This window comes from Aspergillus eucalypticola, assembly GCF_003184535.1.
Source record: "Aspergillus eucalypticola CBS 122712 chromosome Unknown BO83scaffold_2, whole genome shotgun sequence".
NCBI lineage: Eukaryota > Fungi > Ascomycota > Eurotiomycetes > Eurotiales > Aspergillaceae > Aspergillus > Aspergillus eucalypticola.
Genome location: NW_020290276.1, coordinates 965,665 through 981,764, shown reverse-complemented (window position 1 = coordinate 981,764; position 16,100 = coordinate 965,665). Strand labels below are relative to the sequence as shown.

The 16,100-nt window shown below is 49.6% G+C and overlaps 5 protein-coding genes across 5 annotated transcripts; 1 reads left to right on the top strand and 4 right to left on the bottom strand.

The window, feature by feature from the left end:
* Positions 1-52: 52 nt before the first annotated feature.
* Positions 53-2,500, bottom strand: BO83DRAFT_374639 (DUF803 domain membrane protein). Its single transcript, XM_025530249.1, has 8 exons — positions 2,181-2,500; positions 2,059-2,102; positions 1,981-2,006; positions 1,786-1,876; positions 1,631-1,721; positions 1,415-1,575; positions 1,064-1,355; positions 53-1,009 (listed from the first exon to the last, which is right to left on the bottom strand). The coding sequence occupies exons 2-8, from the start codon at positions 2,066-2,068 to the stop codon at positions 529-531; spliced, it is 1,152 nt and encodes a 383-aa protein (XP_025392798.1). The 5' UTR covers positions 2,069-2,102; positions 2,181-2,500; the 3' UTR covers positions 53-528.
* Positions 2,501-4,566: 2,066 nt separating this feature from the next.
* Positions 4,567-7,201, bottom strand: BO83DRAFT_303849 (uncharacterized protein; the record flags this gene model as incomplete). The annotated part of the gene is made up of 2 exons (XM_025527208.1): positions 4,567-5,961; positions 6,014-7,201. 2 exons carry the CDS (start codon positions 7,199-7,201, stop codon positions 4,567-4,569), a joined length of 2,583 nt encoding a protein of 860 aa, XP_025392797.1.
* Positions 7,202-7,606: 405 nt separating this feature from the next.
* On the top strand, positions 7,607-9,698 carry BO83DRAFT_352638 (coatomer subunit delta). Its single transcript, XM_025529002.1, has 4 exons — positions 7,607-7,695; positions 7,758-8,201; positions 8,260-8,456; positions 8,512-9,698. The coding sequence occupies exons 1-4, from the start codon at positions 7,693-7,695 to the stop codon at positions 9,422-9,424; spliced, it is 1,557 nt and encodes a 518-aa protein (XP_025392796.1). The 5' UTR covers positions 7,607-7,692; the 3' UTR covers positions 9,425-9,698.
* A 376-nt stretch (positions 9,699-10,074) lies between these two features.
* Positions 10,075-12,243, bottom strand: BO83DRAFT_433814 (uncharacterized protein). Its single transcript, XM_025535718.1, has 2 exons — positions 11,042-12,243; positions 10,075-10,977 (listed from the first exon to the last, which is right to left on the bottom strand). The coding sequence occupies exons 1-2, from the start codon at positions 11,931-11,933 to the stop codon at positions 10,280-10,282; spliced, it is 1,590 nt and encodes a 529-aa protein (XP_025392795.1). The 5' UTR covers positions 11,934-12,243; the 3' UTR covers positions 10,075-10,279.
* An 832-nt stretch (positions 12,244-13,075) lies between these two features.
* BO83DRAFT_374635 (uncharacterized protein) lies at positions 13,076-15,050 on the bottom strand. The gene has a single exon (XM_025530248.1). The coding sequence runs from the start codon at positions 14,710-14,712 to the stop codon at positions 13,378-13,380; it is 1,335 nt and encodes a 444-aa protein (XP_025392794.1). The 5' UTR covers positions 14,713-15,050; the 3' UTR covers positions 13,076-13,377.
* Between the last annotated feature and the right edge of the window lie 1,050 nt (positions 15,051-16,100).

Below are 16,100 nucleotides of genomic sequence, written 5' to 3'. Positions count from 1 at the left end.
AGCAGATAAGTAAACATCTACTGTGTACCTAGTCAAGTCAAAAGAATCCACTGGAGTAATGGCCTCACAGCCAGGTCTGCGCGCGTCAATACACAAAGATCTATCTTGCCAAGTTTATCCTAGGGCCTATATACAGTTCGGATCTATCGCAGTCGATTCGCCCGCGATCTATGCCAGAAGAGAGGATAACCAGCAATAGTGAAAAGGGAAAAAGAAAACAAACTCAAACAAACAATCCCAATGCACATCCAAATCATTCATGGGCATCTCTTGTTCCTCGTCCTGGTATTTCCTCGCGCTTGGAGAGGGAAGTAAAAGTACAATGCATCCAATAAGCAGCCATCAACACAAACCACGGGGTGATAGATAGAGGTCATCGAGGGGGGTGAGAGGAGGAACAAAGTGGGTGGAGAAAGGAGAAAAGCAAGTTGAGAAGCACAGCATATAAAAGGAAAACGTCACAGCAATATTCTGGGTCGTAAATGTAGCCGGCAAGCAAATGAAAAACCAGTCAGGCGTCGCATCATTCTATAGTGCGGAAGGCTTGTTGGGCTGATGAGAAGAATGATCTACTTCTTCGCTTCGCTTGTAGGTGGGACCTGGCTCTCCGTCGCTGTCCCCGGCTAGGTCGGACAGCCCGAATGCCTGGTTCTCGACATCATAGGCACGCATAAGCCCTTCACGGTCTCCGTGCCCGTTCATATAAGTCCCCGAAGAGCTCCGGCGATGAGGCTCGTTGCTGCGGCGGGATTGCATGGACCTCCGAGTCTGAAATCCGGCGATTCCGTCCGTTGGGATTCCTTCATCGTCAAGTTTCGCGTTGAGCATCTGTCGTCCATCTGGGTCGTGTCGAGAAAGATTCAGAAGATATACACCGGAGAAGATGATCAAAAATCCACAGAGCAAGGAGATGGTGTTGACAGCGTCAGTGGTGTTGAATCCCTTGAAAAGGATAAATGAGGCGCACAGGGTCGCAGTCGTGAATGTGACATAGTAGAGGGGGTTAACGCTGTCAGACATCGTCAGCAATTGCACACGGCTTGCAAGCTCGACATGCACCTACATTGATGTAGAAAATTGGTTCAGCGCCTTGTTGATGTAGTTCATCTGCGTCAAAATGCAGAAACCCGTGACGATCATGAAAACGTAGGTCGAAGCCTGCGTGAACTGATTGTTGCCTCCCAACGTGAGCTTCACCGCAATACCAAAGGCCTTGATTGACATGACTGAGACGGAGCCGACTGTGGAGCAGATGGAGATGTAAATCAGAGGGTTCTTTCTGCCGTAGACGGGAGCGACGCGGTAAATCATGACGGTAGAGAAGATGGCAACAGCGAGACAGTAAATCAAGAATCCTATAAACGAGATGTGTCAGCTAACAACCGGAATGTGAGATTGATTTGTCGGTCCATACCTGGTTGCAGCGCGTAGCCCAGGATCTCATCAATTCTCTCCACCGGCTTGTCTGGGGGCGCATGAAGGACGATGACGACGGAGCCAAGGAGGCACATCGCACATCCTAGTTTCCCAAGTATACCCAGTCTTTCCTTGAGAAAATATGATCCAAGAACCGCACTATGGCCCGTTAGCCTATTGTATAGTAACTTCGGTCTGTGAAGGGGAGCCTCACCCAATCAGGACACTTAGCGCACCCAAGGGCGTGACGAGGATAGCGGGGGCGAAGGCGTAGGCTGCGAAATTGGCGACTTCTCCAACGGCCACTACATCACCACCGGTCAGCTCCACTCGTTCAAGCGACAATCGATAGAACAGGGCCTGTCGTACATGTAACCACTCCTCCCCACCATATGGGACTCTTGAGATATGAGAAACCCTCTCCTTCAAAGCCATGCCTCTCGGATGCTTGCATCAAGCCCTATATGACAGATATCAGTCATTTATTCGAGACGAGGATCGATAAAATCGACGAGAGGCAATTCCGCGCGGCAGGTCATCGGCGGCGATTGGACACGAACGAACCTTTTTCGTAATGACGAAACTTGTACCTAATACTTGTCAGCTCTTGCGGAGAGTGAATCCAATACGAAAGAGTCATACCGATCGCCATTGTTGATGTAATAGCCAGAATGAGGCCGATATACCTACGCCACGGTCAGTACATTGCGAATCCGACGATGGTCCCAACGGGGCCAAGAGATTGGAGACGAAACGCATCATACTTTTCGGAAATCATCGTGAGAAACTCTTGGAGCGGAATGCTCCTTGTAATTGAGCGACTTCAATGTTAACGAGTGTTGGGACAGGTGTAGTCCGTGCCGGAGCTGAAGGGAAGCGCAATGGGAAGGCTAAAATGGACGGGTTGGCGTGGTTGATGACTGAGTTGACTTGACTACCTGGAGCCAAGCATTCGGCAGCGCGCGCCAACAATGACCGGCAGTCCAAAGACAATAGCGACAGCGCCTAGGTAAGGACTGGAGGAGCAATAACAACGACAACAACAATAAATGGCAAGAGTAAGAAAAAAAAAAAAAAAGAAAAATTGTTTGGGTGGCAGAAAGGAGCGAGTAAGCCGGACAGGGACAGATGCTGCAGCCTTGATGCGGCAGTTAAGTTTGGGGGGGTCGAGAACTCCTGCGATCGAAGGAGAGCTTGTTAGTTGACCTTGTCTGATCCTAGAGGCTGGCTGCCTGCGCTCGTGCGGTGGGGTTTTCCCCTTCAGACGGAACCGGCCCGGATCTGGACGCGCGTAAGTGGTTGAAGCGAGTGAGGGAGGCAAACCCCCAAGATATTACGGGCTGGGGGCGAGATTTGACTGATAGAAGGGCGAGAGTCTGGGTGAACTTGAACAGCAGGAGTTATGCGGGAAAGCATAAGCTGAGAGTAGACAAAGGGAAAAAGAAGACAAGAGGCGGTCGCCGTTGTTCCAAAGAGGACAGACACCAGTTAATCTTCCTTTTTGGCGACAGCGTGACCGACACCCACCAGCCAAGTTGTCCTCGGCTGAAGCAACCAAAGCAATGTTTCCAGCGTTACCAGCGTTTAATTAAAACTTACCATACCTAGGCAGTACTTTATTTTCTGTACAAGCCAGGAATGATCCCTACTACGTGTTACTACTTACTACTGCTGCTGCTAACCTTACTAGATTCCCTCTAAATATAGGTAAGCACCACTTGGAGAACTCCTGTCTCAACAACTAGGGTAGTAGTTTAGTTAATCCCTGAGAGCTGCTGATACCATATGCTGATGCAATTGAGTAATTGAGTCTCTTTTCTCCTCAGTTATTATCACCACTCTACCTTCCTAGACTAGAGCAGCGGGTGCATTACACATACCGTACGTATAACTGGAGAATTAGATAACCACAAGTCGGTTAGTTACTACTAACTAGTTATGCCTTTTAAACGGTCCAAGTTCTGGTACAGTGTAATGAAGCCTGAAAAGAAGGGCAACGGTGGCCATTCCAATGACCCAATCAAGGCGTGCCAGCCACAGCTCGGCCCCCCTTGAGGAGCCTGGTTTCAGTATCCGATCGGCGTTTTGAAACGTAAGGTGGCCGACTAAGAATAGGAACCCTCGCCTCAATTCTGGTTCCGGGGTTCAATTTCATCTCCTGCCTGGGACTAGCTTCAATCCCTGCGGTGTTTACCGACCGTCTGAGCATCGTGTGTCTACCGTCTTGGCATGGCCTGTGACTGAACTCATCACACCAATCCACCCATAACTAGTAACTCAGTAGAAGTAGCTTATATTCTTCGCATCTTATCGGGATATTAGACCTGTCCAATCTCACCTGCATCAGTGCTCTGCTTTACTAGATAAAGTTGATCGTCTACCCAGTAGCATGATCATCAACAAGAGCACGTTCCAGCGTCTTCCTTATCTAGCAAGCTGTCTCAGCTTTGGGACATTTCTCTTTTCATTGAGGAAGCTTTCGTGCATCTATTACATTTTGATAAAATTTGCAACTCAGATCAAAGTAAAAGAAAAAATCTGTCATTTTCTAACTCCCAAGGAGATTAGACGCAGAGAAATTCAACTATCGCTATCCCGCCAGCGCGGAAGCTACCTGGATTCAACATGATAACAACGCCTTGCATCGAGTACAGTAGAGATGCGTATCCACTCCCAGACGCCACAAAGACCTTCATCATAGGTGGTATCACTGACCAAAGAGGAATAAAAAAAACACAAGGGCAAGAATAATACTTGGAATAGTGGGAGGTATCAAGTACAAACCTAAGTTTTACACCCCGTATGTGGAGTGCCCAAGGCGATGCTGAAACATTGCCCCGGCCATACCAGTCCGGTGGGAGGAAACATGAGAGGGGGAGGGGGAGTTATCGAAGTATCACGTACCTTATCTGGGTTGCATGGCTGCAAAGTCTCCGCACTTTATTGACCGATGCCATCTTTCGGAAACATCATTAGTGACTCGTCACATATCAGGGCTGCCCAATGATCGTGAACGTCATATCAGACCAGCCCGGTCCCAATATGCTGGAATCGTTAGATAGAGCCTAAGCAAAGCTCGCATCCCAGGGAAGGAGTTGTTTGTATGCAAAAGGGCAAGGTGAATAGATGGTGTGGGTAGGAAAGAGAAATTTAGGACGACCGAGAACGTTTTGCATCCGGAGAAGGGGTTTCAGTGAACTCAAACTCATCCTCTGCTTCGCGATGACGTTTCGTTGGACCGCGAATTGGTGACATGGCAAGATCTGCCTCATCGCCGGCAGCCAGTCCATCCTGGACTCCCAGATCCAAATAGTCTTCATCGTCGAATGTCAACTCATCGGCGTCATCATGTGTGGCTGGAACTTCTTCGGATTCATCGTGGATTTCTCCCGGCTCTTCGAGTTCATCCGCATTAGTGTCCTCGGCGGCATGTCGATCGTCTTCTTTTCTGGGGCTCTTTAGCAGATCTTCCGCAGTACCTAGTGAGTCATCCTCCAAATCCTCGGTAGATTTGTTGGTGATCTCCGGGGCTTCCTGGGAGACACTATCCGGAACCGTTTCAATCTGATTCGATGCCTCTTCGCCTGGACCGCTACGGTGGACCTCTCCGTCATCGTTCTCAAGGCCATGGAAGTCAGCGTCGACCGTGCCATCCTGGACTTCATCGCTGTCGTGAATATCCTGGAAATCGTCTGGTGCTTGCACATCCGGTGCCGTCGCATCGCCAATAAATTCCTCATCTGCTTCTCCGGGGATATCGGCAGCTTCGGCTGCTTCGGCATCTTCTTGATAGTCGTAGTGTTCAGTAGCATCTACATTAGTTTCCTCTTCCGGGTAGGCTTCTTCATCAGCAACTCCCGTGCCATAATGCTCAGTTTCATGCTCGTCATGATCATGATCATGATCGGCCAGACCGTCTGCTGAGTCAAGCAGGGGCTGTTGAGTCACCGTAGCAGTGGACTCTGACTGCTCTTCTGATTCATACGACTCGTTCAGCTCGTATTGATCAACAGACTCCACAGACTCGGGTTCGGCCTGATGAGCCTCATGACGGTTGCTGTCCTGGTCATTATCGCCTTCCCGAACGTCACTTGAAGCGGGGCCAACTGCATCATCGTTATCTGAAGCTGCTTGATCATGGTCCTCATGGGCTTGGTCGCCATGCCCTTCTTGCTGTTGTTCAGCAGCGCCTGTCTGGAGCGTCGATTCGACATCCGGCTCGTAGTTGTCTTCGGAATCACTGTTAGCATCCTCTGCTTCAGAGGATTCCTGCTGAAGATCGTCCGGAATATCAACTTCTTGGTTCTCCTCATAAACTTCCGCGGAGGCTGCCTCTGCTTCGCCGTAACCATCCCAGTAAACTTCCGACAGACCTTTCCCTTCGTTTGCAGCTATAGAGAGAGAGGATAGCTCTGCAGCAACTGTGGGCCTTGTGCTCAAGCTAAGATAGAGCGCTTCCGGCTCTTCCACCCCGTCATTGTGGCAAAGACGGAGGTACAAATCTACAATCTGATGTAGTGTGACCTTGTCAAGGTGAAGTGAGTCCTATAGTCGTGGTTAGTATTTGCCTAATAGAAGGGATTCACGAGTGACAAACCTCGGTTAGTTGAATATTCAGAGCCTCGACATCTACAACAAGAACCTCACTATCTCCGATATGTTCACGTAATACCTCACGGCACGAACCGAGAAGTTTGCCGAAAGACCCAAAAGCCAAGCTCTCATCCTCGAGAAAGAACGTCTCCGATGAGTCGCCTTCCCGAGGAGGGAACAGTGAGATTTCGTTGTCTTGGTAATAGACTTTGACCGGATACAGAGGCGTGCGTTCCGTCGCCGGAGCTTCTCGCTCGACTAGGTGATCGACGTCTTGCGCCTCTGCAGAGCGGTCCTGAGTTTCTGTGACCTTAGTTTCCTCTTCATTATGTCCTTCTTCACCCCCCTGTGCCTCTGCCTCTACTTTCCCCTCCTCTCCTTCTCCTTCTTGGCCTTGTCCCTCATGCTCTTCTTCTACTGTACCCTCTAGCTTTTCAGCTGGATCCTTGTACGCATCAGCTGGAGGTTCAACGTCGCTGGGACCGCTCTCAAGGACCCGAGGCTGGTCGGCGTTATTAGCCGTCTCTTCCCGATCGTCTTGTTCCACGACATGATGAGACTCTTGCTCCACCGTGCTGGTACCATCGAAAGGCTTTTTGATTTCAGTCGACTCGGCTGTGTCTATTTCGGGCTGCTGTGGGACATGCTCTTCTGGTTGGTCGATGGGTTGTTCAACATCTTGCGGGTGGTCATTCTGTGCATCTGCATGACTTTGTTGTTCCGTCCGGGGCTCCTCTTGGATTTCCTGCTCAGCGTTGTTCTTATCAACGGGCATCACAGCACTCTGTTCTGGCACTTGCGCTCCTTCTACCGCTTGGTTCTGAGCTTCGGATGATGTCGGCATTTCGTCTTGAGCTTCAGCAACAGGGGTATCGTTGTCTTCTTCGTAGTCGTCTTCTAGCATTTCCGCTTCATAAATACGTTCATTCTCGTCCTGCATTTCCACGGTGTAGTCGGCTCCGGTATAAGGTTCATCGGCATCAACCATAGTCGGCTCGGCAACATCATCGACCATATCCTCATCGGGAGCACCTTCGTGATCGTATTCGAAATACTCGTCCGCTACCATCATATCTTTATCGGTAACGGAGGCCTGGTCTTCCATGATATCGATATCAATATCGAAATCATCCACATGCCCTTGATAGGGGGAAGCCATCTCCATCTTATCGTCGGCCACAGAGATCTCCATGTTGGTAGGTGCAAGCGAAGAAGCGGTTATCATGTCATCGATATACGATGGGTGTTACAACAGAAGGACAGAGACGCGTCGAAAGTTTCCGCGTGGCGATCTCGGGGTGTGCCTGAAAGCAACCCAACAACAGATTTTGTGAGCTGCCTTTAACCCTAGGGATGGATCCACCCGAGAACGGTGAAAAGTGCAACTGCGTCTGCGGTGACGACAGTTGGGTCCCTGAATAAGTTGTGGGGAAAGGTGAAGGGAAAAGGTTGACTTGTAAGGTGCAAATGGAGAGGTCGAGGCAAAGTGAAGCTTCTTGTGCTGCGGTAAGCGAGGGGGTAGCGCGGCGCACGGGCCAACGGGGACGAAGAGAACAGCAAGCGACTCCCCGTGGCTTCGACGTCAAGACACGCCTACCAGATATTCGTCCGTCGGGAGATTGCTGTCATCTGGACGAAAAGTTATCACTTCTTACTAGACATCTGACCTTAATCCTTACAGCCATGGTTCGATCTCCGATATTCAACTAATTTCCAGAGCTCTGCTAACAATCGCGCACAAACAACAGGTCGTCCTCGCAGCCTCCATATGCACCCGCGGGGGCAAGGCCGTACTTTCGCGCCAATTCCGTGAGATTGCTCGCTCAAGAATCGAGGCCCTGCTCGCTTCCTTCCCCAAACTGGCCGACTCCGGTACTCAGCATACGACCGTGGAGCAGGACAATGTCCGCTTTGTATACCAGCCTCTGGACGAGCTATACATCGTCCTGATTACGAACCGCCAGTCGAACATCTTGCAGGACATCGACAGTCTCCACCTTTTCGCCCAAGTCACCACCAGCATCTGTAAGAGCTTGGATGAGAGGGAGATTCTGCGCAATGCTTTCGAATTGCTTAGTGCCTACGATGAATTGGTGACTCTGGGGTACAGGGAGAATCTGTCCCTTACTCAGATCAAGACCTTCCTGGAAATGGAGAGTCACGAGGAGAGAATTCAGGAGATTATTGAAAGAGTATGTATACCCTCACCTGGGTATACTGTCAATGGCTGGCTGACATTGCTGGGTATAGAACAAAGAACTCGAGGCCAGCGAGGAGCGCAAAAGGAAGGCCAAGCAGCTGGAGATGCAACGGAAAGAGGCCGCCAAATCTGGCCGCTCTATGGCTCCCCGGGCGCCCTCCTACCCCGTCTATACTCCCCCCTCCCGGCCAGCTGTTCCCGATACCTACGACACCTACGAGGCGGAGAAGAAGAAGTCTTTCGCTAAGTGCGTGCATCCATTTTTATCTCTGCTCGCTGTCTCTAACATTCCCCCACTCCAGGCCGTTACCCACCCGCGGCAAGGGCATGCAACTTGGCAAGAAGTCCAAAACCACCGACATATACGAGAAAGTGCGCGGCGACCTTGGTCCTGAAGTTGAAGAGTCCAGCCCCTTGGTGACACCACAAGCCTCGACGCCGATCGCCGAAAAGGTGTCCTCCGCCCGTGCCTCGCTGTCAACGGACCGGGATCCTGTCCACATCACAATCGCAGAGACAATCTCTGCTACTCTTACACGTGAGGGTGCACTGAAATCCTTCGAGGTGAAGGGTGATCTGCAACTCCGAATCTCCGACCCAGCTTTCACCAAACTCAAGCTCGACCTCCACGCTAACCCCACGCATGGTGCGCAATTCCGCACCCACCCTAATGTCGACAAAGCCGTCTTCACAAACTCTTCCGCAATTCAATTGAAGGATACGTCCAAGAGGTTCCCGGCTAACAACTCCATTGGTGTGCTACGCTGGCGTGTCGCAAGCTCTGGATCGGACAACGCCGATATCCTCCCTATCACGTTCACCGTCTGGGTGAACAAGGGCTCCGACTCGACCACCGTTACCGTCGAGTACGAACTGACTGGATCTGACCCTCTGCGCGACGTCGTCGTCACCATCCCCTACGGCGCTACAGAACCGGCAGTGTCCAGCTTCGACGCCGTCTACGAAGTATCCGGAGACAGCCTGGATTGGAACATCGGAACCGTGGACGAGAGCAACGCATCTGGCAGCTTCGAGTTCGAGTCCACAGGCGACGGAGATGAGAACGAGTTCTTCCCCATGAATGTGCATTTCTCGAAGGCTAACCCCTTCGTCGAGGTCGACGTAAACGACATCACTCTTCTGGAGATGGAGGGCGAGAGCACTGGCTACTCCAAGGATGTGAAGAGCGTCGCCGAGGGATATGTCATCGAGTAGATTTTTTTTTTTTTTCTCATGTCTACGTTGCTTGGGTGTATAGAGTACTAATGACGTTCGGACTGCCCATTTGGGTTTCTGCGAGTTGTGTCTTATGCTTTTTTGACCACGGTTCTTTTATTTGTTTTATTCTCCAATATAAGCCTCCTTTTTTCTCTTCTACTTTCTATATGTATTCACTATAAGATTGCGCCTTACATCGTTATCCATGCTGGTCCGTATCTAGCAATTCAGAGCGGTTGCTATATACCTTGGTAAACATAGTCCGAAGCAGATTCATGTGAAGTTATAGTAGGGTTTAGAAGGATACAGAAGTGAGGCATGACTCCGATAATCAATGAATGTCTCCTCAAAGATAATACTTTCTGGATACAATAGCAGTAGTCACGAGTACAGTCAGTGGTAATCATTCTACTGTATTCTGAACATGGGTGTGTATGTGTGCTGTGCACTTAAGGTGACAAAGGATCCCTTAGTGGTGTTCAATATCACTCCAATTTTCTTATCGGACTAATTATGACAATATGATGTTTTCGTTACAACGTCTTTTTTCGTTTTCCTTACATTGTGCTGGATGTTTGATTCAGTCGTCTTATGGAATTTGCTATTGAGTCATGTAGTATTCGAATTTGCATCTCTCGCTAGAATGCACAAAGTAACTTATTTAGATGCTTCACGTGAACAGCATATGTTCTTTGTCCAAATCCATATACAGGATATATACAGAGTCACTAATTCGGGTAAAATATCGACATGTCAAAATACATACAAGGTTCAAATCGGTATCTCGTGCGAGAACACATAACCAGCCTCTATAAACATAGAAATTAGTGTTCAGCTTAGTCTAGAACTGGGCTAAGCCTCCCAGTTTCTCTTTTTCGCGGTGAATAGTAACCTGGCGTTCTCTTCTTGAGCGGTGAATGAGAGTCGAGCACCGCTTCCTCCATGTACAGCGCTCAATTTAGAGATACGGATATCGATGACGTTTGCGCGAGGAAGGGTGCGATTAGCCCACGAGGATGAGGTTGCAAAGGGCCATTCCTGGCCGGTCCAAAAGTGGAAGTCGATTCCGAGAAGACCTCGTCCGTCGCCGACGAAGCGTTCTATGCAATCTAGTGGGGGGAGGAAGCGGCGGCGAATGCCGCAGCCGACGTGATTTGGGTCGATTTGGTAGTCGGGACATTGTTTGAGGGAGGCTATGATGACTGTTATATCTGATGGAGGCGCCGGTGGTTGTTCAGGTGTGGAGTCGGTGTCTGAGTCGAGGGTGAAGTCGGGATCGATTAAGGTCGAGCCGAGAAAGATGGTCTTCGTGCGAAGAGAGAAGAATCGGGTCATCTGTCCTAGGTGGAAGGCGTCGCAGGCACTGGAGTTGCCAAAGCCGTAGCGGCATTGGAAGGGACGCGCTTGATTGATCGCTGGTGCAAGTGGTTGTCGTGGGACAAAAGGTTTGGGGGGCTCGGGGTCTTCTAAAGCGCCGTAGACCCGGAGGAAGTAGGCTTGAAGGTCGGTAATAGTGTTCAGAACACATTGTCGGCGGAAGTAAAGCTCCTCTGGAGTATGGTTAGTGTGCTTGATAGTGGAGTGGTAAAGGCGTGACGGGTTTGATGAGGATACCTTCTATACCGTTAGGCAGAAAGCGCCAGGGGTGGGTAGGAGTAACCGGAGGCTCGACACCGTTTGCCCAATTTTTCGAGCCAAGAACCAGTAGGGCATGGGTCATCACTTTGTATATGACTGGCTCGTCCAGTATCCGCGCTACGAAGATGGTTTGCCGGATGCGATCCTCACTCAGCTTCAGTAAAGAAGAATCAAATTTGGAGGGTTGATATTTCCCTTTCCCATAAGCGTAACCGGCTCTCTTGAGAGATTCCTGGACGACATGCGGAGAGTTGAAGGCGTCCGCTAGCTCCAGTAGTCTTGCAATCAGAGACACAGGCAAAAACTTTAAGTCCGCATCAAATGAACACTTCTGTTCCTCTCCAAAGGAGTTGAAGGACAGAATCTCCAAAAACAATTTGATGGCATCCAACCCAAGCCTCGATGCGACATGTTTGCTCGGGAGAATCACGACAGGTAAATACCTCACTTCTGCATTTGGGCTGTTGGATGACGCAGCGTTCGCCGGTTCGTCTTCCAAAAGCTGCTGATGCATCATTTTCTGATGCATGAGTTGACGACCCTCGGAGAATTTATGCGGATCAAGAAGGGCCCGAAAATACGGACTATTTTGTTTCAAATCATCGCTGGAGACTCGCCACCGACGATGGCGCGCCTCCGATTGTGTTGCAATATCAGATTCAGGATCGAAGTATTCAACGACCACGTCGCCGGTCTGCAAGATGACTTTGTAGGGAGCAGCCGACTCCTCTAGATCAGGCAACGAATGAGCCACGCCATTTGCCTGATGCGTGACTTCAGACTGGCCTGCGGCTGTCTTTATGGACAGGTTACCTATTGCAGAAGTTAAGCTCTCCTGTTGAGATTCTGGGGCACCTTCCGAGTCCATGATGAGCTGATCTTGTACAGTTTAATCTGTTCGCGATATCCTTAGGGGAGGTTATAATAGGTGATCTCTCTCTCAGCACAATTGGTGACAGCATTGGGGTATCTTGAACAAGCTCCTCGTAGCTTCGAAACAAGGTTCCGTGGAATCTGTACTCCTGCTGCCAGAGGTAGGAATTGGGATCTCCGCCAGAGGTTCAGTTATCATTTGGAGGCCACTGGCCGGAACAACTCTGGCATTATGACGCTATGTGCAGCCTTCTCATATCGAGAAGCCAAACATATTCTTCAAAGTATGATGGAAACAATACGTGTGCAAATAAGAGATGTGGATCGAAAGAAGTGGTGGTTGGATCGAAAGAATTGCCTCTTCGAGCCATATCGTCATGTGACCCACCGCGGGGATACTTCAAAGCCGTTCGTTCTCCTCTCCTCATCTTGGTTTGGCACCTTCTTTTCCAGTTGTGAACTAGTTTCGTGCTAATCGAAAATAATATATATATATAAAGCAATTCACTGTATTCGGAAGAAGCGAGTGGTATGATTCTTACTGCAATCGCCGTCGATGACCGGCACTCACTGAAAGAACGGTTGAAGACATATAAATATCCGAGGAGCAAACTATATGGATAGTACTACCCGGCATACTGTCGGAACTATAGAGCCCCATGCCAACCTACTAGTACTTACTACTAGGAAGTAGCAAGTCATTCATGGGCCAATACATACAACTACACTAGTGATTAACTGGCAATGGAATTGGGCCTTTGATAATAACCAATTTGTCAACCAGAAAAAAAAAAGGTTTATTGAAATGCTCAGTCCATTATACTATCTTGACCGCAAATACGTGGCCCTCGAGTTCGAGTTCGGGCTAGATGTTATCATCCGTACCCACATACAGTCTGCTCAACCCAAAAAGGATCAAGATCATCGTAAGGGGCTCTTATAGCATCTCCCCAGATGCCTGGGGAGTGCTCGGCCGGCGTCGGTCCCGACCGCTGCAGGGAATGAGGCTACAATGGATTTAGAGCCTGAGGGATTGGATCTAGAGTTCTAGACACATTTCTAAATGGCGCCGTTGCAATTTAGCTCGGGCTGCTATATGCCCCGATTGGATGCTTACGTTTTAGTGGTCATTGGTATTTGGAATTCTTGTATTCCCCGAGCCTGGTGATGCTATAAGTTTGCTATACTCTTTGGCTGTAGTCACAGATGATTTCTGACCCCCTAATGTTGTACTCAGAAGATGGTAATAACAGAACATGACAGAACGAAATGGTTTTGACAGCGCTTAACTCCAGACCTCCCTTGTGCGATATTGTTGCTTTAAAAGACATAGTAGCGAAATAAATATGTATATGTGCGAACAGAATAGGTGATTAGTTATTCGAAATCAAAAGGAAAGATATGGCGTATGCTGTAAGGGATTTCCCAGCGGTGCCTCTTCACGGCAACGAGACGATAGGAATGTGCAAGATCTGACAACTTTTTGTGGTGTCGGATTTATGCGTGATTCCATTTTCCTGGCTGGTTGCTTCGCGGAGTTTGAATGCCTTCCCAGCAGCATAGAATAGTTTTGCGGCGAGAGGGTTGAGGGATTCAAGTGGTATCGTGGTCTCAGGCAGAGGTGTCTCGTCCTCCTCTCCCATCTCTTCATCTTCCTCGCTGCCGTCGAGCGGCTGTCCACCTTGGCAGATGGGAGAGAACAGCGCAAAGTGTGGCAGCTCCTCGTCGTCATCCGACGAGTATGGGCTCAGCTGCTGCTGCTCATCTTTGTAACCAGACAGGCCTGTCTCAAAAATGTCGCTTCTCTGCGAGGCAAGATGCCATGGTTCACCACAGAGAAATCCCACCACGAAATCTTGATTGGCACGGGCAGCAGCTATGCAGCTCTGACGGTAGTCGGGAGTAAAGGAAGTATCGGTCCTGGATGGCAAACAAAGTACTAGACCACGGGCTAGAAGAGGCGGGGGAGGAAGATCCTCAGGTATCGTAGATGGACTCAAAGTTCCAAACTCGAAGCCATGGCGCTCGAACTGAGGTGATTCCAAGGGATAATCGGCAGAATCTTCGGTATGCTGGGTGATTGTTTGGGTGAGGGAGATAGTCGAGGCCTTCCGTGGGGGCAGTCCCAGGCCACTTTGGTCGACGACATACTCAGTAAGATGTTGGGATTGTGCCGAGTCTTGATCGCTGTTGGATTGCTCATTTGCGAAACTGTCGGCGGTGATTTCGGTTCTGATGGTCTGCACAGCGTCTGCCACTGCCTCCCGAGCGGCAGCCTTCAAGGTCGGAATCAAGATGTCGGCTTCCTGGTTGTAAACAGCGGCCCCCGAAGCCCAGGCTGTCGACATGCCCGCCCATGATGCTGGCTTCACCACACCCCTAGTGTACTTCTTCCGTATCAAGTCGACCATCCCATTCCGTACATCTCTTGATTCAGACTTCTGCCGACCGACAACGTCAACGGTGGAATTGAGAATCCGACCGCTTTCCCAGATCAAAAAGCCATGCTTTCTAGCCAAAGTGGTCAATTGGCGAACCGTTTCCTCGGACCAGTCATCGATGATATCTGCGTGAACCTGAAGGATGCTGATATGGGGGCCGACCAAGGACGCGAGATGAAGGAGCGAGTCCGTGTTGGTAACCGTGTGAGAGGGAGACACACACACAGGCAGTCCGTAAGGCAGTTCGGACTTGGACTTGGCCAAAGTTTGTAGGTAGGACACAATGCGGTTGCCGGGGAAGGACGGACTGTCCGACGACGAAAACGTATCCATTGTGGTGAGAGACAAGGTTGACAAGCGACACAAAAAGTGAGGGGGCGGAGGTTTAGGGGAAAAAGAGAAAGAGAAGAGAGGGGAGGGAAGAGGGAAGGAAGAGAAAGAGGGAGAGTGGAGTGAGTGAAGAGATAAAAGGGTTGGGAAGAGGACGAGGGGAAGAACAGGTTAACTATGTCTGTGTGTGTGTCTTTTCTTCTCTTCTTTGTTTCCCTCACTTTCTGGCTCAGGGAGCTTTCTTCCCGTTGAGCTACTGAGGTACACTAATTAGAATGGAGGTAAAACCCACTTCCAGTCCCTTGACTGGTCGACTCGGTCGAGACAAAATGATTGACAATTGAACACCGTCCCCACTTTTCCGACATTTAGCTCGACATGATCAGTCGACAGGGGTTGAGGGGGGGACCCGTTCGGATGTGGTTCCAAGGAGGAATCGGATCAAGCAGATCTCCATCCTTTTTCTCTTGAAATGAAAGTACAGTAAGAGGGGGAATCGAGAGAAAGAGAATTTTGCCGAACGGGAAGTCTGCTTGCTCTACAGTGATTTGTTTTTTTTTTTTTTTCTGGCACCAACATACTCCGTACACTTATATATTTTGCTAATCAATTTATAGGCTGTCACTATTCCAATGAGTAAAAAAAAAAATGAATGCACCTAAAATAAGTTGAGTTCGACCTGAATTCGGTCAATGCAAATGAAGGCAAAAAAAAAAAAAAGCATGATTCAATGGGCGAGGAATGAATGCATGAATGTGAAGGGGACATACCTTATTCCAAGCTTGGTCGAGTCGAGTCAACTAGACTCTATCGACAGACGGAGCCGCGCGACACGGGGAAATACCGAGGGACTCCCCACCGGCCGATACATTCTCTTACCGATTCAGAGACTGACTTTGCGGCTGGAACGGAGGAAAACTGTATGCTAAAGTACCGCGCAGTACGGAGATGGCAGTAACCAAACCAGTCATCAACAGAGAGGGAGTTGTGCATGAGTGAGAGGTAATCTATCTGTGAACCATGGCCACCATAAACCATGGAGCATTTTCACTTTCCAATCAAGCCGTTCAATTCAGATTGCAAGTTTCTTTTTAGCTCCTCCACTTCTGATGATCTCCAAATGATTTCCATCCATGGAGATCGCCTTGACTTCTCGACAGTACTCCATACCCGGTTCAACTCTCAAATCAAAAGTCTTCCCTCCGAAAAGGCATCAGTCCATCATCCATCTCGGCACCCCCCCAATCTCCCCCCTCCCCTTCCTCTCCCTTTTTCTCTTGGTTGCCCCATCTCTCTCTCTCTCTCTCTCTCTTTTTTCTCTTTTCCTCTCCAATTGTTCAAGTCAATCCTGTCCGGTTATTGGGCACAAGTGTAACCCACCAGAAAGACCT